This window comes from Plodia interpunctella, chromosome 21 (genome assembly GCF_027563975.2).
Source record: "Plodia interpunctella isolate USDA-ARS_2022_Savannah chromosome 21, ilPloInte3.2, whole genome shotgun sequence".
NCBI lineage: Eukaryota > Metazoa > Arthropoda > Insecta > Lepidoptera > Pyralidae > Plodia > Plodia interpunctella.
The window spans coordinates 8226046-8251594 of record NC_071314.1 but is presented as its reverse complement, the minus strand read 5'-3'; the positions used below and the strand labels follow the sequence as shown (position 1 = coordinate 8251594).

The window sequence follows — 25549 nt, the reverse complement described above, 5'->3', positions numbered from 1 at the left end:
AAACCGCATGGACAGTGGATTTTCCTCTTCTAAACCCAAACTGGTTTTCTGCTAGGTCAGGACCAACAGTCTCGAGATGTTTTTTGAGACGGGTTGAGATCACTACCTCGAAGACTTTAGTCAGCTCACTCTCCAGAACAATCGGTCTAAATGCCGAAGGTGAGTCCATGGGACGACCCTCTTTCCTCAACAAAATTAACTTTCCGGTTCTCCACTCTTCAGGAAATTCACCCCTTTCCAAGCACTTTGAGAGCAGCGCTCGCAATCTGGGCTCTAGGTGTTTTAGAGCCATTGCTAGTACACGTCCTGGAACGCCATCTAGGCCAGGCGCTTTGCTCTTTGCTCTCAGGCGTTCAATCGCTAATCCCGTTTCCTCTTGCGTCACTGTATAATTATTATCTTCTAGCGCATGCAGACTTCCTGGAGGACAGGCCATCGGAGGAGGTGCATATTGGCCTCTGGTAGGAAATAGTGTCAACAAGACATTATTTAGGAACTGCGGTTGCAAAGTCTCCGTTATAGGGGGGGCCCAAGGTCGTAACTTCTGCCGCACCATTCTATAAGGTCGTCCCCATGGGTCATTGTCCAGTATCCTCAGAAACTCTTCCCTTGCACTCTCTTTAGCGATGGCTATTGCCTTTCGGAGAGACTTCTTGGCCTCTTTATAAACGGCGTGTAGCTGTACCTCTATATCTTCGTTTCTGGGACGTCTTCTTCTTTGGCGTGTGTACTGGCGTCGTGCCGCATTGCAGGTAGAGCGCAGTTTGGCAATTTCAGCGGACCACCAGTACACTTGACGTTTTCGGGTTGGGGGGCCAGCCCGGGGCATTGAGGCATCGCATATACTCTGCAAGGCCTTCCGGAACCAAACCACTTCTTCATTAATGTTCCAGAGAGGAGACGATGGCAGCCAACTCTGAACTATTGCCGCTTCTTCTAGAATTTCTTTCCTTAGTTTTTTAAGAACCCATCTTGGACTATCTCCTAGGCTATTGTTAGTTGGACCAGGGGATGGGACATCAATTTCTGGTGATATGTCAAATCGGATATATTCATGGTCCGATAGTGTCTCTACCTGAACTACCTCCCAATTTTTAACTCGGCATGCGATTGCAGAGGACGCAAAGGTGACATCCACTCGTGAACTTCCTTGCGGACGGACACAAGTAGGAGTAGTTCCTCTGTTTAAAATTGAAAGTCCCATAGTTATAAGCCACTCATGAATTGCCACACCCCGGCTGCACGTCTGGTGGGATCCCCAAGCCGTAGAGTGAGCGTTGAAGTCTCCAGCTATTAGAATAGGGTGAGGGTGGTTTTGACGAATGATAGCACCCACCTGGTCCAAGAACACCTCGAATTCCGATAAGGGCCTTTTCGGAGTTGTGGACTATTACAGCAGCTGTACTATCATTGTCTCCCAACCAAGTATCCCGCAAAGGAACGAAGTAGGGCTCCGAAACCAACGCTACATCTACTGACCACTGGGCCAAGCTTTGCACAAGCAGGTTTTGTGATGCACCACAGTGATTTATGTTCGCCTGGAGAAAACTGATTGGGGCCATATTATTGGCTGTTGACTTCCGTCGCCACTTCAACCCTGGTCACGTCTGTGTCCATCGGGCTTGTAGTTTGCAGGGACTGTTGCGTGTCCTTGGCCACTACGCCGCCTCTTCTATTGTCGCGTTTGACAACAGGTGCTTTGCATGTTTTGCTACCTAGCCTATGGTCGGCAGGTCTCTTTGCTTCCTCGCATATAGAACAGTGTGCTGGCGCCGTGCAATGTTCTGCTTTGTGTTCAGGGTTTCCGCAGCGATAGCAGTTGCTGCTTCTGTCTGTGGCCGCAGTACACTGAGCCCTGACGTGGCCACTCTGAAGGCAGCGGTAGCATCGCCTAGGTTGGGACTGTAACAGTCTAACCGACGCAGTTACCCAGCCAATACGAAGACCTTTTGCAGCCACTATTATTTTCGCAGCGACTGTGGGACATCTAACGAACACCCTACCCTTTCCTGTGGGATCTATGCGTATTTCACCCGCTTTTATTGATGCTCTTGGACACTGACCTTCTCGAGCGATTGCATCTTCAACCTCTCCTTTAGTGACTGCATCATCTAGCCCACCAATCACCAGATCAGCACAAATTTCAGGCCTAGATACTTTGACTACATTTTCACTTAGTGCCCCTCGTAATTTTTCAGCCAGTGCATCCGCTTTCTCACGGGTGGTAGCTCCTGGCAGCTCAAACACAGCAGCTCCTGTTGCGGCCCTGCGAAACCGGAGACCTGTTATATTAAGGTCGTCGAGTCCTACCTTAGACTTGGCCTCAAGGAGAATTTCTTTGTAGGAAACACCTCTCTTTTCTGCCTCAGGCTGCAGTGTAAGAACGACTGCTGAGGATTTTGGAGTCCGGAGCTTCGCAGCACGGGGGTTCGTCTTCTTTGGCCCTTTGCCTTTAGGCTGAGCTTGAGCACCCTGCGGTTGACTACCTTGTGTTTGACTGCTCTGTGGTTGCGTCACACTAGGTGCATTCTTCTTTTTCTTCTTCTTATTTTTCTTCTTCCTCCCACCTTTTCCAATTTCTGTCCATTCCGATGGGTTTATTACCTCAGGCTCCACATTAGTTTGAGGAGGAACATTTGCCTCTACCCGGTTCTCTTGTACCTTAGTTTTCTTTCCTATCCCTTTACCTTTTCCTATGTATTCAGCAGGCGCAGGGGGAGGCACTGGGGCAGTCGCTGGCTGACTATCAACAATAGTGGGGCCAGAGCAAGATGGAATACAGCTGTCCATCAATACCTCACTCCATGTTCTGTGTACAGACGGTGGAGGACGGTCCGAAGCAAGTGGAGGGCGTAGCCGTTTTTCTGGCAGAAGTCGATCTCTGATGCCGTCCAACTTGGCGTCCACCATAAATCCAGTCTTTTTCAGAAGGTCCGCCATAAAGTTCTCCAGGTCAGCTCTAGTGATAGGAGCACCGTCGCCAGCAGTGGGGCCGGCGCCAGCACTCTGCCCAACGCACAAGCTGTTTGCCCTTTGAGCCTTTGAGACTTCCGCTCGCAGCTCCGCCATTTCTTTGCGGAGTTCTGTCATTTCCATGTTCAGGCGATGATTCTCAGCCTGTAATTTCACGGTCTCCTCCGACATGGTCCGTTCCTTTAATACATCTACAGCTTCCGTTATGGACATAGAAGACTCCTTCAGACATTTAATAAAACCACCCTTCAGACTTTTGGACTTTTTGGCAACGTCCAGAATTATTTCCACCGAGTCTTGGACCTGCTTTGCCAACGCTTCAGTCGGCAAATTATGCAGGTTGTCACCGCCAACGCTTTTCGCCGTGTTTTTTCTGAGACGTTTCGCCTTTTCTGATACCTCTTGTTCTGCAGCAATACGCAGCGCCTCACGCTTAGCCGCTGCAAGTTCGGCTCTCGTTTGTGTCATCCCGACATGTTTTCCGGAAGACGCCACTCCACTACTGATAATCGGCTCCTCAGTCTGTATGTATTTTTTAGCCGGCGCATCCGAATCAGTATCCTCTTCAGTGGTTTTTGTTTGGCGCCTCTTCCGGCGCCACAAACCTCTAGACCCGTCAGAGTCAAAGTCAAGAGACATCGACGACCTCCTTGACCCGAGATCTGACTGCTCATCATAGTCCCGAAGGACTACCTCTTGCTGACCTTCTCGGTCGCTCCTACTCAACAACAAAGGTTTTTTAAATTTTTCTTTAATATTCTCCATACAATTCCCACGAGTATGGGGGAAATAAGTGGTCCACCCGAGCAGTGCCCCCTGTACCCGGGTAAGCCTAAGGGGTAACCCACCAGAGTGTCGGCCGGTACTCTGACGGGAGGGACACTAACGACTGGTCTATCCCCCAGCCATGCATCCCCTCACGGCGTCCCCACCGCTTGGGATTGGGAGTAATTTTTTCAGAGGTTGTCTTCCTCGCAGGCCGGGCGGTAAAGCCAAGCCCCTCGGTCCCGAAGGGATCCTCCGGGATTACGAGATCGACGGTGATTTGGACATGGTATAACGCCCAAGTCTAGCCCAGATGCCAACTTGGCAATCCGAGCCCGCCGACTTCCACCGCCAACTGGCGATGATGGCCGTTGCCGGCCCCCAAAATGAGCAGAGGCCCATTACTGGACCCTGCTATTTCCCCCCCTATGCCAGGACATTTGCCAACGGCTAACAAGACCCCTCATAACGGGGAGTTATTAACCGTTGCCCAGGGTGCACCAGCCCAATAGCTTGTCAGCCGCCGCTATCACCGGATCAAGAGATCAAGTGACAGAAGCAAACCTTCAAACCATCGAGCCAACGTGGAGGTTTCCTGACTGTAGCACCCCAACCTAACCTAACCTAACCTAACCTAACCTAACCTAACCTAACCTAACCTAACCTAACCTAACCTAACCTAACCTAACCTAACCTTTTTTTTTTTTTTTTTTTTTTTTTTTTTTTTTTTTTTTTTTTTTTTTTTTTTTTTTTGTTTTCGCAGGGGAATGCATTTACGCACTGAGTGTGGGACTCCTGGGCCGCTATCCAGCCCAGACTACCCACTAAACCCCTGCGGGTGCCATCGGCCGCTTTACAGGGAGGCGCCTCGGATCTATCTAACACAAGACGCCTCAGCGACTGGCCGGTCTCTTTCGCCAGAGACCGGACTCACCATTCTCAGGGGCCCACCGACACCTGGTGGACCCCTGCCGTCGGGTGGGACTAGTCCCACCGATTTAGGGGGGCGCCTGCAGGCGCGCAAGGTAGCGCCTGCGTCGCGCCCCCGTCCGCCTTCTGCGGATCGGCTCCGCGAGGGGGTGGTCCTCGCGGTTCCTTTCCTCGGCCTCCCTCTGTGACATAACAGTCTCACAGAAGGAGGCCACTGCCGCCCAGGCTCCGTCACTCCCGAGCATCGCATTGACGACACTCGGGAGCGACAGATCCACTCCACCGAGCACTGCCACCAGATCGTGGCGCTGCCGACTCCACCTGGGACACTGCTCTAGAACATGTTGAGCAGTGTCCCGAGCCTCGCCACAATCGTGGCAGACCGGCTCGGTCTCCCGCTGGGCCACGCGGTGCAAGTACTCACCGAAGCAGCCATGCCCGGTGAGCACCTGCGTCATGCGGAAGGTGAGAGGCTTGCGCCGCCTCAACATCCATCTCTCCAGGACCTGGCGCAGGGCCTCCACTGTGCGTACACCGTACGTTGCCCGCGCCAGGTCTGCCTCCCACCTCCGCATGAGTTCCGCTTGCCCTCGCAAGCGGACCCGCCGGACTATCTCAGGCGAGGGGTGCTCGCCGATTTCCCTCCTGTTCGCCACAAAGTGGTAAACCTCGGCGAGCACCTCCGCCACCAACTCCCACGGCGGGTCGCCCGCGAGGGCTGTGGCCGCAGCGTACGCCACGGTACGGTACCCCCGTATCGCCCTTACCGCGATCACCTTCTGCGCCTGCCGGAGAAGGCGCTTATTCTCCGCGGCAAGGGCGTCCACCCAAACGGGGGCGCCGTACATCGCCATACTCCGGCACACGCCGGAGTACAGCTTCCGTACAGCGTCGCTGGGCCCACCCAGATTGGGCAGGAGTCGGCCCAGCGACGCAGCCGTCCTGACGATCCTTTGCCCCAGCTCTCGGAAGTGGGGGACAAAGGACCATCTCCCGTCGAGGATGAGGCCCAGGTATTTCATCTGGGCACTCACCCTCAACTCCTCATGACCCACCTGGAGGCGCGCCCCTGGGGGAGGTCCTCGCGTCCGGGCCCCGCGGAAGAGGAGGACTTCGGTCTTATCCAGTCGGACCCGAAGCCCCAGCCTCTCTATGCGGCCGACCAAAAGGGCGAGGCCCGTTTCGGCCAGCCGCGCCGCCTCACCGAAGTTCGCACCCCGGGACGTGAAGAGAGTGTCATCCGCATAGCAGATGACACCCGTCCCGGGGGGAAGCCGGCACCGCAGGACCCAATCGTATGCGATGTCCCACAGGATAGGGCCGAGAATCGACCCCTGTGGCACACCGCATCCGACGCTCCGCCGAACCATACGACCCCCCCCGTCCTCGTACAGGACAACACGATCCTCCAGGTACACCCCCAACAGCCGCCGCAGGTACGAGGGCACCCCAAAGTACCGGAGTGCCTCCCGTATTACACTGTGCGGGATGCTGTTGAAGGCGTTGGCGACGTCTAAAGACGTCGCCAGGGTCACATCGCCTTCTCGATCCGCCTCCTCCGTCACCGACCGCAGACGCCTGAGGGCGTCGATGGTGGACCTCTTGGCCCGGAATCCGTACTGCACGTCAGAGAGACGCGGTCCCGGGCCTTCCTCCACATGCCGAACGAGGCGAGAGGCCACAACGCTCTCTAGGGCCTTCCCAGCCTCGCTCAGCAGGACCAGAGGTCGCACCGCCGAAGCCGAGTCCAAGGGCCGGCTCCCCTTCGGAATAAGGCAGAGCCGGCCCTCCTTCCATAATTTCGGGAACTGCCCCTCTCGCAGACAGCGGTTGAGCAGCCCCCGAAACTCCTCCCCGAGGTGCACGAGAATCAGCGCAAGCACTTTCCCGTGCACCCCGTCTGGACCCGGTGCCCTCTTCCTTGTCTGGAGGCGGTCGAGGACCACCTCCATTTCGACGTCGGTGACGGGAGGCGGATCCGCCTCCATCTCTTCTCCCTCCGCGTCAGGCGGCTGTCGGGCCATCCTCGGAGGAGAAAACCCTCGCGGATTGCCGGGGAATAGATCCCCGACAATCTCCCCCAGCAGAGCTGGCTGAAGGGTCTCCGTTAGCGGGGTCGCCTGTGGGCGCAATTTGTCTCGCGCCCACTTATACGGCCGGCCCCATGGGTCTCTTTCGATACCCTCCACCAGCTCCTCGAAGGCTTCCTCCTTGGCCCGACCGATGGCCAGCTGCAGCTCCTTGCGATTTTCCACATACACCGCATACAGCTGACCATCCCTCTCCTCGTCCCGGGGACTGCGCCGCCTGCTTCGACTATAGGCCCTTCGGGCCGCGTTGCAGGCGACGCGAAGGGCGGCAATCTCCGCCGACCACCAATAGACCGCCCGCCTAGGGGGGGCTCGACCTACGCTTAGCATGGCCGCCCGGCACACCACTGTGAAAGCGTCGCCGAGACGGTCAGCCGCATCGTCCACCCCCATTCCGTCTAGAGGCGGGAGGCTCCAGCGGCCGACGATGGCCGCCTCTTCCGCCAGCTCCCGGTCAAGCCGCGTAAGGGCCCAGCGCGGGAACCGGCTGCGCACCCGGGACGATGATGCCGCCTGACATTGGGGGGCGGCCGACACCTCGAACCGAATATACAAGTGGTCCGAGAGTGTCTCCACCCCCCCTTCCACCCTCCAGTCCGACACGGAGCGCGCGGCGGAGGGGGTGGCGAACGTCAGGTCCACCACCGATCCGCCCGTCCGTCGCACGCACGTGTGGGCTGTCCCCCTGTTTAGGAGAGACAGCCCCGCGGCCAGCGCCCACTCTTCCACCTTTCGCCCCTTGGGCTCCGTGGCCGGGTTCCCCCACGCCGTTGATTTGGCGTTGAAGTCACCGGCCACGAAGACCTTTAGGGGCGCTAACCGCCTTATCTCCGGCCCCAGAGCATCCAAGAACCGCTCCAGGGCCGGCAAATCCCGGTTCGGGGAGAAGTAAACACCAATTATGGCGTACTCTCCCCGAACCGCCACCACAAAGCCGTTCCCTCTCTTCTTAATCGCGAGGGGAGGGGCGGCACCAGGCCTAGCCACGATGGCCACCGCGACATCCAGATCCCACTCCGCCATGGATTGCAGGAGGAGGTCCTGCGCCCTAGCGGAGTGGTTGAGGTTGGCCTGGAGGAAGGTAACCCCCATCACTCCTCCATTTGGCCGACTGGCGCCTCCCCTTGCCTTCCCTCGCGCGGAGGAGGGGACGGCCCTTTCCCTCGGATCGGGGGTGGGTTGCAGGCCCTACCCCCCATCACGTGGCCCGCCGGCTTGCCGGCGTCGCGGCATACCGCGCAGCGGGGCTCCGCTGTGCAGGAGGCGGACAAATGCCCTGCCTCCCCGCACCTATAGCAGAGCCGGCTGCGGTCCGTCTGCGAGGGGCACAGCGATGCGGTGTGCCCCTTCCCCATGCACTTGTAGCAGTGCATGGGGCGCGCCTCCAGGTGCCGGAGCTGCACTCGACTCCAGCCTACCGTGAGGCTGCCCGCCTCGATCAGCTTTTTAGCCGTCGTGACCGGGCAGCGCATCAGGGCAGAGCCAGAGCCCCGCCAGTCTGAGCGGATTTCACCCACCCAGACCTGGTCCTCCGTGCAGCTCCCGGCTTGCGCGACCGCAGCCTTTATCCGCTGCGCCGTTGCCGCATCATTCAGGCCCGTCACGCGGAAGTCCGCGGTTTTGACGGGCCTGGAAACGTCCGCGACGCCGGAAAGGGCCGCCTTCAAGGCCGATGCAAGCGCATCTGCCTTGTCTGAGTTGGAAGGGCCAGAGACCTCGATTAGCCTCGCCCCGGTCGCACTCGGGCGAATCCGAAGCGAGCCGATTCCTAGCCCCTCCAGGCTCACCGCCTGCTCGGCCTTGAGGAGGGCGGAGCTGTATGTGGCCCCTTTTTGCGCTGCCTCCGGCTGTAACTTGAGAATTACAGCCGAGGAGCTAGGGGCCGACAGCTTGGCCGCCCTCGCTGGCGCCGCCCTGGGGGGTGCCTTGGGCGCCGTTGCAGTGGCCTTTGTTGGGGCCGCCGCCGGTCGCTCCGCAGGTTTGGGCTGGGACTTCTTTCCCACGCCCTTCCCCTTCCCCCTCCTCCCCCGGACTTCGACCCAGGGGAGCTCCGGGCATTCGTCGACCACAGCTGTTGAGGTCGACGGCCCGAAGGGCCCCCACTCTGTCACTCCCCCAGCACCTACGCCCTTACAACCCCGCCTCTCAGAGGCCGGGCGTGCAGGGGCCCGAACCTCCAACTCCACCACCGGCTGCTCAAGCCGCGGCGCCGGACCCAGACCGGAGGCCTGATCAATGGCCGTCCTTGCAGCCCTCGCCACTTCGGAGTTGTCACCCGCCAGAGGTGGACGAGTGGCACTCCGAGGACACCCAGCCAGTCCTAACGCTGCCAGACGGCCATCAATCAATCTGGCCATCCTCTGCTCCAGCTCATCCTCCACTGGAGCAGCCTGCCGCTGCACCGTCCGCGCAGCCTGAGCAGCCTCACGGCGAGCCTCCTCGAACCCCCGGCGGAGCGCAGCGACCTCAGCCTTCATAATGGCCACCTCCCTTTGGAGGCGACCATTATCGGCCTTAAGGCGTCGAACTTCGTCCGACTCGCTGCGCGCCACCAGGGTGTCCACGATATCCCTGATATCCGAGGAGGCCCGCATAATTTTGGAGTTAAAGCCCCCCTTGAGGGCGGCAGTCTTTCCGACGAGGCTGGTTATTATACCCAGCCTCTCCACCGCAGTGGCCATGAGTCCATCAGCACCCATGGCCCCAAAGTCCCGCGCATCAATGGGGGCCACCACCACATCATCGTCCCCACCACTCGGGGGTCCTCCCCTCCGGAAGGCCCGAGCCCCCAGAGAGGCCGAGAAGGAAGCCTCGGCATCCTCCTCTCGACTCCTCCTCGCCTCAGCCCGGGCCCTCGTCAGGTGCGAGGCACCCCGGGCCTTGCCCCTCTTCGCCACTGACTGTGCCCGTGGCACACCGACCTCAGTGTCGGTGCCGGAACCAGTCGCCACCTCAGAATAGAGGCGCTTGTTGCCCAGCACCGACTCCGACAGCGAGGTGATGGAGCCCGCACTTCCCATCAGGCTCCCCATCCTCTTTTGGCCCACAGCGAGGCCACTCCCGTCCGTTTCCTCCCCAGCGGAATGTTCAGACCCTGAACATTCCATTTCCCCCCTTCCCTTTGTTTGGCCCTGAGAAGGGCCTTTTGGGTGGCCCTGAGAAGGGCCTTTTGGGTGGCCCTGAGAAGGGCCTTTTGGGTGGCCCTGAGAAGGGCCTTTTGGGTGGCCCTGAGAAGGGCCTTTTTTCAGGAAACGCCCGCGGGCGTCCCTCAAGGTTTGGTCATTAGATGACATTCTTCACAATTGCAAATTGCTCCTTCTGCACAGTGCACTTTAGCCGTCGGCCTAACCACTCCGTTACGGTGGTTAGGACGCGACGTTGCCCGGGGAACGCGACGTGGACGCAAGCACTGTGGGGTGGTTCCCCAGGACAACCTAACCTAACCTTTTTTTTTTTTTTTTTTGTTTTTTTTTTTTTTTGTTTTCGCAGGGGAATGCATTTACGCACTGAGTGTGGGACTCCTGGGCAAACGGCCCAGACTACCCACTAAACCCCTGCGGATGCCATCGGCCGCTTTACAAAGAGGCGCCTCGGATCTAACTAGCACAAGGCGCCTCAGCGACTGGCCGGTCTCTATCACCAGAGACCGGACTCTCCACTCTCAGGGGCCCTCCGACATCTGAAGGACCCCTGCCGCCGGGTGGGACCCTTGTCCCACCGATTCAGGGGGGGCGCCCGCAGGCGCGCCCCCAACCACCAAGGCGAGCCGCACGCCATCCAGTCCGGAAGCAGACCGGAGGCAGCGGCTCTCCGTCTTATTCGGCCGCAGAGGATAGGGACAGCGGCGCACCGTAATACCGGCAGTCCTCCTCCTCTGCGGCCCCACCGACCACCATGCCTGCGCCATGGCCGCGCCTCATTCGGCCGCAGAGGATAGGGACAGCGGCGCACCGTAATACCGGCAGTCCTCCTCCTCTGCGGCCCCACCGACCACCATGTTTGCGCCATGGCCGCGCCTGGTCGCGGAGGATAGGGAGAGCGGCGCACCGTAATACCAACCCCTCCTCCTCCCCCGCGACCCCTACCACGGCTGTAAGAGTAGAGGGCTTAGCCCCCTTCTCTCACAGCCACTGAGCCAATTGGCTCTCCAACCTGGGTTACCCGACATGGGTAACCCACCACCAGTTGCCAGGACATTTGCCAACGGCTAACAAGACCCCTAAACGGGGAGTTATTAACCGTCGCCCAGGGTGCACCAGCCCAATAACTTGTCAGCCGCCGCTATCACCGAATCAAAGATCAAGTGACAGAAGCAAACCTTCAAATCATCGAGCCAACGTGGAGGTTTCCTGACAGTAGCACCCCAACCTTTTTTTTTTTTTTTGTTTTCGCAGGGGAATGCATTTACGCACTGAGTGTGGGACTCCTGGGCAGATAATCGGCCCAGACTACCCACTAAACCCCTGCGGATGCCATCGGCCGCTTTACAAAGAGGCGCCTCGGATCTAACTAGCACAAGGCGCCTCAGCGACTGGCCGGTCTCTTTCACCAGAGACCGGACTCTCCACTCTCAGGGGCCCTCCGACATCTGGAGGACCCCTGCCGCCGGGTGGGACCTCTGTCCCACCGATTCAGGGGGGGCGCCCGCAGGCGCGCCCCCAACCACCAAGGCGAGCCGCACGCCATCCAGTCCGGAAGCAGACCGGAGGCAGCGGCTCTCCGTCTTATTCGGCCGCAGAGGATAGGGACAGCGGCGCACCGTAATACCGGCAGTCCTCCTCCTCTGCGGCCCCACCGACCACCATGCCTGCGCCATGGCCGCGCCTCATTCGGCCGCAGAGGATAGGGACAGCGGCGCACCGTAATACCGGCAGTCCTCCTCCTCTGCGGCCCCACCGACCACCATGTTTGCGCCATGGCCGCGCCTGGTCGCGGAGGATGGGGAGAGCGGCGCACCGTAATACCAACCCCTCCTCCTCCCCCGCGACCCCTACCACGGCTGTAAGAGTAGGGGGCTTAGCCCCCTTCTCTCACAGCCACTGAGCCAATTGGCTCTCCAACCTGGGTTACCCGACATGGGTAACCCACCACCAGTTGCCAGGACATTTGCCAACGGCTAACAAGACCCCTAAACGGGGAGTTATTAACCGTCGCCCAGGGTGCACCAGCCCAATAACTTGTCAGCCGCCGCTATCACCGAATCAAAGATCAAGTGACAGAAGCAAACCTTCAAATCATCGAGCCAACGTGGAGGTTTCCTGACAGTAGCACCCCAACCTAACCTAACCTTTTTTTTTTTTTTTTTTGTTTTCGCAGGGGAATGCATTTACGCACTGAGTGTGGGACTCCTGGGCCGCTATCCAGCCCAGACTACCCACTAAACCCCTGCGGGTGCCATCGGCCGCTTTACAGGGAGGCGCCTCGGATCTATCTAACACAAGACGCCTCAGCGACTGGCCGGTCTCTTTCGCCAGAGACCGGACTCACCATTCTCAGGGGCCCACCGACACCTGGTGGACCCCTGCCGTCGGGTGGGACTAGTCCCACCGATTTAGGGGGGCGCCTGCAGGCGCGCAAGGTAGCGCCTGCGTCGCGCCCCCGTCCGCCTTCTGCGGATCGGCTCCGCGAGGGGGTGGTCCTCGCGGTTCCTTTCCTCGGCCTCCCTCTGTGACATAACAGTCTCACAGAAGGAGGCCACTGCCGCCCAGGCTCCGTCACTCCCGAGCATCGCATTGACGACACTCGGGAGCGACAGATCCACTCCACCGAGCACTGCCACCAGATCGTGGCGCTGCCGACTCCACCTGGGACACTGCTCTAGAACATGTTGAGCAGTGTCCCGAGCCTCGCCACAATCGTGGCAGACCGGCTCGGTCTCCCGCTGGGCCACGCGGTGCAAGTACTCACCGAAGCAGCCATGCCCGGTGAGCACCTGCGTCATGCGGAAGGTGAGAGGCTTGCGCCGCCTCAACATCCATCTCTCCAGGACCTGGCGCAGGGCCTCCACTGTGCGTACACCGTACGTTGCCCGCGCCAGGTCTGCCTCCCACCTCCGCATGAGTTCCGCTTGCCCTCGCAAGCGGACCCGCCGGACTATCTCAGGCGAGGGGTGCTCGCCGATTTCCCTCCTGTTCGCCACAAAGTGGTAAACCTCGGCGAGCACCTCCGCCACCAACTCCCACGGCGGGTCGCCCGCGAGGGCTGTGGCCGCAGCGTACGCCACGGTACGGTACCCCCGTATCGCCCTTACCGCGATCACCTTCTGCGCCTGCCGGAGAAGGCGCTTATTCTCCGCGGCAAGGGCGTCCACCCAAACGGGGGCGCCGTACATCGCCATACTCCGGCACACGCCGGAGTACAGCTTCCGTACAGCGTCGCTGGGCCCACCCAGATTGGGCAGGAGTCGGCCCAGCGACGCAGCCGTCCTGACGATCCTTTGCCCCAGCTCTCGGAAGTGGGGGACAAAGGACCATCTCCCGTCGAGGATGAGGCCCAGGTATTTCATCTGGGCACTCACCCTCAACTCCTCATGACCCACCTGGAGGCGCGCCCCTGGGGGAGGTCCTCGCGTCCGGGCCCCGCGGAAGAGGAGGACTTCGGTCTTATCCAGTCGGACCCGAAGCCCCAGCCTCTCTATGCGGCCGACCAAAAGGGCGAGGCCCGTTTCGGCCAGCCGCGCCGCCTCACCGAAGTTCGCACCCCGGGACGTGAAGAGAGTGTCATCCGCATAGCAGATGACACCCGTCCCGGGGGGAAGCCGGCACCGCAGGACCCAATCGTATGCGATGTCCCACAGGATAGGGCCGAGAATCGACCCCTGTGGCACACCGCATCCGACGCTCCGCCGAACCATACGACCCCCCCCGTCCTCGTACAGGACAACACGATCCTCCAGGTACACCCCCAACAGCCGCCGCAGGTACGAGGGCACCCCAAAGTACCGGAGTGCCTCCCGTATTACACTGTGCGGGATGCTGTTGAAGGCGTTGGCGACGTCTAAAGACGTCGCCAGGGTCACATCGCCTTCTCGATCCGCCTCCTCCGTCACCGACCGCAGACGCCTGAGGGCGTCGATGGTGGACCTCTTGGCCCGGAATCCGTACTGCACGTCAGAGAGACGCGGTCCCGGGCCTTCCTCCACATGCCGAACGAGGCGAGAGGCCACAACGCTCTCTAGGGCCTTCCCAGCCTCGCTCAGCAGGACCAGAGGTCGCACCGCCGAAGCCGAGTCCAAGGGCCGGCTCCCCTTCGGAATAAGGCAGAGCCGGCCCTCCTTCCATAATTTCGGGAACTGCCCCTCTCGCAGACAGCGGTTGAGCAGCCCCCGAAACTCCTCCCCGAGGTGCACGAGAATCAGCGCAAGCACTTTCCCGTGCACCCCGTCTGGACCCGGTGCCCTCTTCCTTGTCTGGAGGCGGTCGAGGACCACCTCCATTTCGACGTCGGTGACGGGAGGCGGATCCGCCTCCATCTCTTCTCCCTCCGCGTCAGGCGGCTGTCGGGCCATCCTCGGAGGAGAAAACCCTCGCGGATTGCCGGGGAATAGATCCCCGACAATCTCCCCCAGCAGAGCTGGCTGAAGGGTCTCCGTTAGCGGGGTCGCCTGTGGGCGCAATTTGTCTCGCGCCCACTTATACGGCCGGCCCCATGGGTCTCTTTCGATACCCTCCACCAGCTCCTCGAAGGCTTCCTCCTTGGCCCGACCGATGGCCAGCTGCAGCTCCTTGCGATTTTCCACATACACCGCATACAGCTGACCATCCCTCTCCTCGTCCCGGGGACTGCGCCGCCTGCTTCGACTATAGGCCCTTCGGGCCGCGTTGCAGGCGACGCGAAGGGCGGCAATCTCCGCCGACCACCAATAGACCGCCCGCCTAGGGGGGGCTCGACCTACGCTTGGCATGGCCGCCCGGCACACCACTGTGAAAGCGTCGCCGAGACGGTCAGCCGCATCGTCCACCCCCATTCCGTCTAGAGGCGGGAGGCTCCAGCGGCCGACGATGGCCGCCTCTTCCGCCAGCTCCCGGTCAAGCCGCGTAAGGGCCCAGCGCGGGAACCGGCTGCGCACCCGGGACGATGATGCCGCCTGACATTGGGGGGCGGCCGACACCTCGAACCGAATATACAAGTGGTCCGAGAGTGTCTCCACCCCCCCTTCCACCCTCCAGTCCGACACGGAGCGCGCGGCGGAGGGGGTGGCGAACGTCAGGTCCACCACCGATCCGCCCGTCCGTCGCACGCACGTGTGGGCTGTCCCCCTGTTTAGGAGAGACAGCCCCGCGGCCAGCGCCCACTCTTCCACCTTTCGCCCCTTGGGCTCCGTGGCCGGGTTCCCCCACGCCGTTGATTTGGCGTTGAAGTCACCGGCCACGAAGACCTTTAGGGGCGCTAACCGCCTTATCTCCGGCCCCAGAGCATCCAAGAACCGCTCCAGGGCCGGCAAATCCCGGTTCGGGGAGAAGTAAACACCAATTATGGCGTACTCTCCCCGAACCGCCACCACAAAGCCGTTCCCTCTCTTCTTAATCGCGAGGGGAGGGGCGGCACCAGGCCTAGCCACGATGGCCACGAGGCCATCCAGATCCCCCGCCCAGTGGGGCAGGGAGGGAACCGCGTACGGCTCCGCGACCACCGCGACATCCAGATCCCACTCCGCCATGGATTGCAGGAGGAGGTCCTGCGCCCTAGCGGAGTGGTTGAGGTTGGCCTGGAGGAAGGTAACCCCCATCACTCCTCCATTTGGCCGACTGGCGCCTCCCCTTGCCTTCCCTCGCGCGGAGGAGGGGACGGCCCTTTCCCTCGGATCGGGGGTGGGTTGCAGGCCCTACCCCCCATCACGTGGCCCGCCGGCTTGCCGGCGTCGCGGCATACCGCGCAGCGGGGCTCCGCTGTGCAGGAGGCGGACAAATGCCCTGCCTCCCCGCACCTATAGCAGAGCCGGCTGCGGTCCGTCTGCGAGGGGCACAGCGATGCGGTGTGCCCCTTCCCCATGCACTTGTAGCAGTGCATGGGGCGCGCCTCCAGGTGCCGGAGCTGCACTCGACTCCAGCCTACCGTGAGGCTGCCCGCCTCGATCAGCTTTTTAGCCGTCGTGACCGGGCAGCGCATCAGGGCAGAGCCAGAGCCCCGCCAGTCTGAGCGGATTTCACCCACCCAGACCTGGTCCTCCGTGCAGCTCCCGGCTTGCGCGACCGCAGCCTTTATCCGCTGCGCCGTTGCCGCATCATTCAGGCCCGTCACGCGGAAGTCCGCGGTTTTGACGGGCCTGGAAACGTCCGCGACGCCGGAAAGGGCCGCCTTCAAGGCCGATGCAAGCGCATCTGCCTTGTCTGAGTTGGAAGGGCCAGAGACCTCGATTAGCCTCGCCCCGGTCGCACTCGGGCGAATCCGAAGCGAGCCGATTCCTAGCCCCTCCAGGCTCACCGCCTGCTCGGCCTTGAGGAGGGCGGAGCTGTATGTGGCCCCTTTTTGCGCTGCCTCCGGCTGTAACTTGAGAATTACAGCCGAGGAGCTAGGGGCCGACAGCTTGGCCGCCCTCGCTGGCGCCGCCCTGGGGGGTGCCTTGGGCGCCGTTGCAGTGGCCTTTGTTGGGGCCGCCGCCGGTCGCTCCGCAGGTTTGGGCTGGGACTTCTTTCCCACGCCCTTCCCCTTCCCCCTCCTCCCCCGGACTTCGACCCAGGGGAGCTCCGGGCATTCGTCGACCACAGCTGTTGAGGTCGACGGCCCGAAGGGCCCCCACTCTGTCACTCCCCCAGCACCTACGCCCTTACAACCCCGCCTCTCAGAGGCCGGGCGTGCAGGGGCCCGAACCTCCAACTCCACCACCGGCTGCTCAAGCCGCGGCGCCGGACCCAGACCGGAGGCCTGATCAATGGCCGTCCTTGCAGCCCTCGCCACTTCGGAGTTGTCACCCGCCAGAGGTGGACGAGTGGCACTCCGAGGACACCCAGCCAGTCCTAACGCTGCCAGACGGCCATCAATCAATCTGGCCATCCTCTGCTCCAGCTCATCCTCCACTGGAGCAGCCTGCCGCTGCACCGTCCGCGCAGCCTGAGCAGCCTCACGGCGAGCCTCCTCGAACCCCCGGCGGAGCGCAGCGACCTCAGCCTTCATAATGGCCACCTCCCTTTGGAGGCGACCATTATCGGCCTTAAGGCGTCGAACTTCGTCCGACTCGCTGCGCGCCACCAGGGTGTCCACGATATCCCTGATATCCGAGGAGGCCCGCATAATTTTGGAGTTAAAGCCCCCCTTGAGGGCGGCAGTCTTTCCGACGAGGCTGGTTATTATACCCAGCCTCTCCACCGCAGTGGCCATGAGTCCATCAGCACCCATGGCCCCAAAGTCCCGCGCATCAATGGGGGCCACCACCACATCATCGTCCCCACCACTCGGGGGTCCTCCCCTCCGGAAGGCCCGAGCCCCCAGAGAGGCCGAGAAGGAAGCCTCGGCATCCTCCTCTCGACTCCTCCTCGCCTCAGCCCGGGCCCTCGTCAGGTGCGAGGCACCCCGGGCCTTGCCCCTCTTCGCCACTGACTGTGCCCGTGGCACACCGACCTCAGTGTCGGTGCCGGAACCAGTCGCCACCTCAGAATAGAGGCGCTTGTTGCCCAGCACCGACTCCGACAGCGAGGTGATGGAGCCCGCACTTCCCATCAGGCTCCCCATCCTCTTTTGGCCCACAGCGAGGCCACTCCCGTCCGTTTCCTCCCCAGCGGAATGTTCAGACCCTGAACATTCCATTTCCCCCCTTCCCTTTGTTTGGCCCTGAGAAGGGCCTTTTGGGTGGCCCTGAGAAGGGCCTTTTGGGTGGCCCTGAGAAGGGCCTTTTGGGTGGCCCTGAGAAGGGCCTTTTGGGTGGCCCTGAGAAGGGCCTTTTTTCAGGAAACGCCCGCGGGCGTCCCTCAAGGTTTGGTCATTAGATGACATTCTTCACAATTGCAAATTGCTCCTTCTGCACAGTGCACTTTAGCCGTCGGCCTAACCACTCCGTTACGGTGGTTAGGACGCGACGTTGCCCGGGGAACGCGACGTGGACGCAAGCACTGTGGGGTGGTTCCCCAGGACAACCTAACCTAACCTTTTTTTTTTTTTTTGTTTTTTTTTTTTTTTGTTTTCGCAGGGGAATGCATTTACGCACTGAGTGTGGGACTCCTGGGCAAACGGCCCAGACTACCCACTAAACCCCTGCGGATGCCATCGGCCGCTTTACAAAGAGGCGCCTCGGATTTAACTAGCACAAGGCGCCTCAGCGACTGGCCGGTCTCTATCACCAGAGACCGGACTCTCCACTCTCAGGGGCCCTCCGACATCTGAAGGACCCCTGCCGCCGGGTGGGACCCTTGTCCCACCGATTCAGGGGGGGCGCCCGCAGGCGCGCCCCCAACCACCAAGGCGAGCCGCACGCCATCCAGTCCGGAAGCAGACCGGAGGCAGCGGCTCTCCGTCTTATTCGGCCGCAGAGGATAGGGACAGCGGCGCACCGTAATACCGGCAGTCCTCCTCCTCTGCGGCCCCACCGACCACCATGCCTGCGCCATGGCCGCGCCTCATTCGGCCGCAGAGGATAGGGACAGCGGCGCACCGTAATACCGGCAGTCCTCCTCCTCTGCGGCCCCACCGACCACCATGTTTGCGCCATGGCCGCGCCTGGTCGCGGAGGATAGGGAGAGCGGCGCACCGTAATACCAACCCCTCCTCCTCCCCCGCGACCCCTACCACGGCTGTAAGAGTAGAGGGCTTAGCCCCCTTCTCTCACAGCCACTGAGCCAATTGGCTCTCCAACCTGGGTTACCCGACATGGGTAACCCACCACCAGTTGCCAGGACATTTGCCAACGGCTAACAAGACCCCTAAACGGGGAGTTATTAACCGTCGCCCAGGGTGCACCAGCCCAATAACTTGTCAGCCGCCGCTATCACCGAATCAAAGATCAAGTGACAGAAGCAAACCTTCAAATCATCGAGCCAACGTGGAGGTTTCCTGACAGTAGCACCCCAACCTTTTTTTTTTTTTTTTTTGTTTTCGCAGGGGAATGCATTTACGCACTGAGTGTGGGACTCCTGGGCAGATAATCGGCCCAGACTACCCACTAAACCCCTGCGGATGCCATCGGCCGCTTTACAAAGAGGCGCCTCGGATCTAACTAGCACAAGGCGCCTCAGCGACTGGCCGGTCTCTTTCACCAGAGACCGGACTCTCCACTCTCAGGGGCCCTCCGACATCTGGAGGACCCCTGCCGCCGGGTGGGACCTCTGTCCCACCGATTCAGGGGGGGCGCCCGCAGGCGCGCCCCCAACCACCAAGGCGAGCCGCACGCCATCCAGTCCGGAAGCAGACCGGAGGCAGCGGCTCTCCGTCTTATTCGGCCGCAGAGGATAGGGACAGCGGCGCACCGTAATACCGGCAGTCCTCCTCCTCTGCGGCCCCACCGACCACCATGCCTGCGCCATGGCCGCGCCTCATTCGGCCGCAGAGGATAGGGACAGCGGCGCACCGTAATACCGGCAGTCCTCCTCCTCTGCGGCCCCACCGACCACCATGTTTGCGCCATGGCCGCGCCTGGTCGCGGAGGATGGGGAGAGCGGCGCACCGTAATACCAACCCCTCCTCCTCCCCCGCGACCCCTACCACGGCTGTAAGAGTAGGGGGCTTAGCCCCCTTCTCTCACAGCCACTGAGCCAATTGGCTCTCCAACCTGGGTTACCCGACATGGGTAACCCACCACCAGTTGCCAGGACATTTGCCAACGGCTAACAAGACCCCTAAACGGGGAGTTATTAACCGTCGCCCAGGGTGCACCAGCCCAATAACTTGTCAGCCGCCGCTATCACCGAATCAAAGATCAAGTGACAGAAGCAAACCTTCAAATCATCGAGCCAACGTGGAGGTTTCCTGACAGTAGCACCCCAACCTAACCTAACCTTTTTTTTTTTTTTTTTTGTTTTCGCAGGGGAATGCATTTACGCACTGAGTGTGGGACTCCTGGGCCGCTATCCAGCCCAGACTACCCACTAAACCCCTGCGGGTGCCATCGGCCGCTTTACAGGGAGGCGCCTCGGATCTATCTAACACAAGACGCCTCAGCGACTGGCCGGTCTCTTTCGCCAGAGACCGGACTCACCATTCTCAGGGGCCCACCGACACCTGGTGGACCCCTGCCGTCGGGTGGGACTAGTCCCACCGATTTAGGGGGGCGCCTGCAGGCGCGCAAGGTAGCGCCTGCGTCGCGCCCCCGTCCGCCTTCTGCGGATCGGCTCCGCGAGGGGGTGGTCCTCGCGGTTCCTTTCCTCGGCCTCCCTCTGTGACATAACAGTCTCACAGAAGGAGGCCACTGCCGCCCAGGCTCCGTCACTCCCGAGCATCGCATTGACGACACTCGGGAGCGACAGATCCACTCCACCGAGCACTGCCACCAGATCGTGGCGCTGCCGACTCCACCTGGGACACTGCTCTAGAACATGTTGAGCAGTGTCCCGAGCCTCGCCACAATCGTGGCAGACCGGCTCGGTCTCCCGCTGGGCCACGCGGTGCAAGTACTCACCGAAGCAGCCATGCCCGGTGAGCACCTGCGTCATGCGGAAGGTGAGAGGCTTGCGCCGCCTCAACATCCATCTCTCCAGGACCTGGCGCAGGGCCTCCACTGTGCGTACACCGTACGTTGCCCGCGCCAGGTCTGCCTCCCACCTCCGCATGAGTTCCGCTTGCCCTCGCAAGCGGACCCGCCGGACTATCTCAGGCGAGGGGTGCTCGCCGATTTCCCTCCTGTTCGCCACAAAGTGGTAAACCTCGGCGAGCACCTCCGCCACCAACTCCCACGGCGGGTCGCCCGCGAGGGCTGTGGCCGCAGCGTACGCCACGGTACGGTACCCCCGTATCGCCCTTACCGCGATCACCTTCTGCGCCTGCCGGAGAAGGCGCTTATTCTCCGCGGCAAGGGCGTCCACCCAAACGGGGGCGCCGTACATCGCCATACTCCGGCACACGCCGGAGTACAGCTTCCGTACAGCGTCGCTGGGCCCACCCAGATTGGGCAGGAGTCGGCCCAGCGACGCAGCCGTCCTGACGATCCTTTGCCCCAGCTCTCGGAAGTGGGGGACAAAGGACCATCTCCCGTCGAGGATGAGGCCCAGGTATTTCATCTGGGCACTCACCCTCAACTCCTCATGACCCACCTGGAGGCGCGCCCCTGGGGGAGGTCCTCGCGTCCGGGCCCCGCGGAAGAGGAGGACTTCGGTCTTATCCAGTCGGACCCGAAGCCCCAGCCTCTCTATGCGGCCGACCAAAAGGGCGAGGCCCGTTTCGGCCAGCCGCGCCGCCTCACCGAAGTTCGCACCCCGGGACGTGAAGAGAGTGTCATCCGCATAGCAGATGACACCCGTCCCGGGGGGAAGCCGGCACCGCAGGACCCAATCGTATGCGATGTCCCACAGGATAGGGCCGAGAATCGACCCCTGTGGCACACCGCATCCGACGCTCCGCCGAACCATACGACCCCCCCCGTCCTCGTACAGGACAACACGATCCTCCAGGTACACCCCCAACAGCCGCCGCAGGTACGAGGGCACCCCAAAGTACCGGAGTGCCTCCCGTATTACACTGTGCGGGATGCTGTTGAAGGCGTTGGCGACGTCTAAAGACGTCGCCAGGGTCACATCGCCTTCTCGATCCGCCTCCTCCGTCACCGACCGCAGACGCCTGAGGGCGTCGATGGTGGACCTCTTGGCCCGGAATCCGTACTGCACGTCAGAGAGACGCGGTCCCGGGCCTTCCTCCACATGCCGAACGAGGCGAGAGGCCACAACGCTCTCTAGGGCCTTCCCAGCCTCGCTCAGCAGGACCAGAGGTCGCACCGCCGAAGCCGAGTCCAAGGGCCGGCTCCCCTTCGGAATAAGGCAGAGCCGGCCCTCCTTCCATAATTTCGGGAACTGCCCCTCTCGCAGACAGCGGTTGAGCAGCCCCCGAAACTCCTCCCCGAGGTGCACGAGAATCAGCGCAAGCACTTTCCCGTGCACCCCGTCTGGACCCGGTGCCCTCTTCCTTGTCTGGAGGCGGTCGAGGACCACCTCCATTTCGACGTCGGTGACGGGAGGCGGATCCGCCTCCATCTCTTCTCCCTCCGCGTCAGGCGGCTGTCGGGCCATCCTCGGAGGAGAAAACCCTCGCGGATTGCCGGGGAATAGATCCCCGACAATCTCCCCCAGCAGAGCTGGCTGAAGGGTCTCCGTTAGCGGGGTCGCCTGTGGGCGCAATTTGTCTCGCGCCCACTTATACGGCCGGCCCCATGGGTCTCTTTCGATACCCTCCACCAGCTCCTCGAAGGCTTCCTCCTTGGCCCGACCGATGGCCAGCTGCAGCTCCTTGCGATTTTCCACATACACCGCATACAGCTGACCATCCCTCTCCTCGTCCCGGGGACTGCGCCGCCTGCTTCGACTATAGGCCCTTCGGGCCGCGTTGCAGGCGACGCGAAGGGCGGCAATCTCCGCCGACCACCAATAGACCGCCCGCCTAGGGGGGGCTCGACCTACGCTTGGCATGGCCGCCCGGCACACCACTGTGAAAGCGTCGCCGAGACGGTCAGCCGCATCGTCCACCCCCATTCCGTCTAGAGGCGGGAGGCTCCAGCGGCCGACGATGGCCGCCTCTTCCGCCAGCTCCCGGTCAAGCCGCGTAAGGGCCCAGCGCGGGAACCGGCTGCGCACCCGGGACGATGATGCCGCCTGACATTGGGGGGCGGCCGACACCTCGAACCGAATATACAAGTGGTCCGAGAGTGTCTCCACCCCCCCTTCCACCCTCCAGTCCGACACGGAGCGCGCGGCGGAGGGGGTGGCGAACGTCAGGTCCACCACCGATCCGCCCGTCCGTCGCACGCACGTGTGGGCTGTCCCCCTGTTTAGGAGAGACAGCCCCGCGGCCAGCGCCCACTCTTCCACCTTTCGCCCCTTGGGCTCCGTGGCCGGGTTCCCCCACGCCGTTGATTTGGCGTTGAAGTCACCGGCCACGAAGACCTTTAGGGGCGCTAACCGCCTTATCTCCGGCCCCAGAGCATCCAAGAACCGCTCCAGGGCCGGCAAATCCCGGTTCGGGGAGAAGTAAACACCAATTATGGCGTACTCTCCCCGAACCGCCACCACAAAGCCGTTCCCTCTCTTCTTAATCGCGAGGGGAGGGGCGGCACCAGGCCTAGCCACGATGGCCACGAGGCCATCCAGATCCCCCGCCCAGTGGGGCAGGGAGGGAACCGCGTACGGCTCCGCGACCACCGCGACATCCAGATCCCACTCCGCCATGGATTGCAGGAGGAGGTCCTGCGCCCTAGCGGAGTGGTTGAGGTTGGCCTGGAGGAAGGTAACCCCCATCACTCCTCCATTTGGCCGACTGGCGCCTCCCCTTGCCTTCCCTCGCGCGGAGGAGGGGACGGCCCTTTCCCTCGGATCGGGGGTGGGTTGCAGGCCCTACCCCCCATCACGTGGCCCGCCGGCTTGCCGGCGTCGCGGCATACCGCGCAGCGGGGCTCCGCTGTGCAGGAGGCGGACAAATGCCCTGCCTCCCCGCACCTATAGCAGAGCCGGCTGCGGTCCGTCTGCGAGGGGCACAGCGATGCGGTGTGCCCCTTCCCCATGCACTTGTAGCAGTGCATGGGGCGCGCCTCCAGGTGCCGGAGCTGCACTCGACTCCAGCCTACCGTGAGGCTGCCCGCCTCGATCAGCTTTTTAGCCGTCGTGACCGGGCAGCGCATCAGGGCAGAGCCAGAGCCCCGCCAGTCTGAGCGGATTTCACCCACCCAGACCTGGTCCTCCGTGCAGCTCCCGGCTTGCGCGACCGCAGCCTTTAACCGATGCCGTTGCCGCATCATTCAGGCCCGTCACGCGGAAGTCCGCGGTTTTGACGGGCCTGGAAACGTCCGCGACGCCGGAAAGGGCCGCCTTCAAGGCCGATGCAAGCGCATCTGCCTTGTCTGAGTTGGAAGGGCCAGAGACCTCGATTAGCCTCGCCCCGGTCGCACTCGGGCGAATCCGAAGCGAGCCGATTCCTAGCCCCTCCAGGCTCACCGCCTGCTCGGCCTTGAGGAGGGCGGAGCTGTATGTGGCCCCTTTTTGCGCTGCCTCCGGCTGTAACTTGAGAATTACAGCCGAGGAGCTAGGGGCCGACAGCTTGGCCGCCCTCGCTGGCGCCGCCCTGGGGGGTGCCTTGGGCGCCGTTGCAGTGGCCTTTGTTGGGGCCGCCGCCGGTCGCTCCGCAGGTTTGGGCTGGGACTTCTTTCCCACGCCCTTCCCCTTCCCCCTCCTCCCCCGGACTTCGACCCAGGGGAGCTCCGGGCATTCGTCGACCACAGCTGTTGAGGTCGACGGCCCGAAGGGCCCCCACTCTGTCACTCCCCCAGCACCTACGCCCTTACAACCCCGCCTCTCAGAGGCCGGGCGTGCAGGGGCCCGAACCTCCAACTCCACCACCGGCTGCTCAAGCCGCGGCGCCGGACCCAGACCGGAGGCCTGATCAATGGCCGTCCTTGCAGCCCTCGCCACTTCGGAGTTGTCACCCGCCAGAGGTGGACGAGTGGCACTCCGAGGACACCCAGCCAGTCCTAACGCTGCCAGACGGCCATCAATCAATCTGGCCATCCTCTGCTCCAGCTCATCCTCCACTGGAGCAGCCTGCCGCTGCACCGTCCGCGCAGCCTGAGCAGCCTCACGGCGAGCCTCCTCGAACCCCCGGCGGAGCGCAGCGACCTCAGCCTTCATAATGGCCACCTCCCTTTGGAGGCGACCATTATCGGCCTTAAGGCGTCGAACTTCGTCCGACTCGCTGCGCGCCACCAGGGTGTCCACGATATCCCTGATATCCGAGGAGGCCCGCATAATTTTGGAGTTAAAGCCCCCCTTGAGGGCGGCAGTCTTTCCGACGAGGCTGGTTATTATACCCAGCCTCTCCACCGCAGTGGCCATGAGTCCATCAGCACCCATGGCCCCAAAGTCCCGCGCATCAATGGGGGCCACCACCACATCATCGTCCCCACCACTCGGGGGTCCTCCCCTCCGGAAGGCCCGAGCCCCCAGAGAGGCCGAGAAGGAAGCCTCGGCATCCTCCTCTCGACTCCTCCTCGCCTCAGCCCGGGCCCTCGTCAGGTGCGAGGCACCCCGGGCCTTGCCCCTCTTCGCCACTGACTGTGCCCGTGGCACACCGACCTCAGTGTCGGTGCCGGAACCAGTCGCCACCTCAGAATAGAGGCGCTTGTTGCCCAGCACCGACTCCGACAGCGAGGTGATGGAGCCCGCACTTCCCATCAGGCTCCCCATCCTCTTTTGGCCCACAGCGAGGCCACTCCCGTCCGTTTCCTCCCCAGCGGAATGTTCAGACCCTGAACATTCCATTTCCCCCCTTCCCTTTGTTTGGCCCTGAGAAGGGCCTTTTGGGTGGCCCTGAGAAGGGCCTTTTGGGTGGCCCTGAGAAGGGCCTTTTGGGTGGCCCTGAGAAGGGCCTTTTGGGTGGCCCTGAGAAGGGCCTTTTTTCAGGAAACGCCCGCGGGCGTCCCTCAAGGTTTGGTCATTAGATGACATTCTTCACAATTGCAAATTGCTCCTTCTGCACAGTGCACTTTAGCCGTCGGCCTAACCACTCCGTTACGGTGGTTAGGACGCGACGTTGCCCGGGGAACGCGACGTGGACGCAAGCACTGTGGGGTGGTTCCCCAACCTAACCTTTTTTTTTTTTTTTTTGTTTTCGCAGGGGAATGCATTTACGCACTGAGTGTGGGACTCCTGGGCAAACGGCCCAGACTACCCACT

General features: G+C 61.9%; 2 protein-coding genes across 2 annotated transcripts; both read right to left on the bottom strand.

The window, feature by feature from the left end:
- Nucleotides 1–4042: 4042 nt before the first annotated feature.
- On the bottom strand, nt 4043–6620 carry LOC128679485 (uncharacterized). The gene is made up of 3 exons (XM_053761766.2): nt 5958–6620; nt 4802–5453; nt 4043–4164 (listed from the first exon to the last, which is right to left on the bottom strand). Exons 1-3 carry the CDS (start codon nt 6618–6620, stop codon nt 4043–4045), a joined length of 1437 nt encoding a protein of 478 aa, XP_053617741.2.
- A 16919-nt stretch (nt 6621–23539) lies between these two features.
- LOC128679484 (rootletin-like) lies at nt 23540–25135 on the bottom strand. The gene has a single exon (XM_053761765.1). The coding sequence runs from the start codon at nt 25133–25135 to the stop codon at nt 23540–23542; it is 1596 nt and encodes a 531-aa protein (XP_053617740.1).
- Between the last annotated feature and the right edge of the window lie 414 nt (nt 25136–25549).

Coding starts and splice junctions, on each gene's coding strand:
- LOC128679485 (XM_053761766.2), bottom strand. CDS start 6,620: ATGGAGGTGGTCCTCGACCGCCTCCAGACAAGGAAGAGGGCACCGGGT. Junction 5,454..5,957: donor GGGACATCGCATACGATTGG/GTCCTGCGGTGC, acceptor CTTCTCCGGCAG/GCGCAGAAGGTGATCGCGGT. Junction 4,165..4,801: donor CCACCCCCTCGCGGAGCCGA/TCCGCAGAAGGC, acceptor GTCCTGGCATAG/GGGGGGAAATAGCAGGGTCC.
- LOC128679484 (XM_053761765.1), bottom strand. CDS start 25,135: ATGGAATGTTCAGGGTCTGAACATTCCGCTGGGGAGGAAACGGACGGG.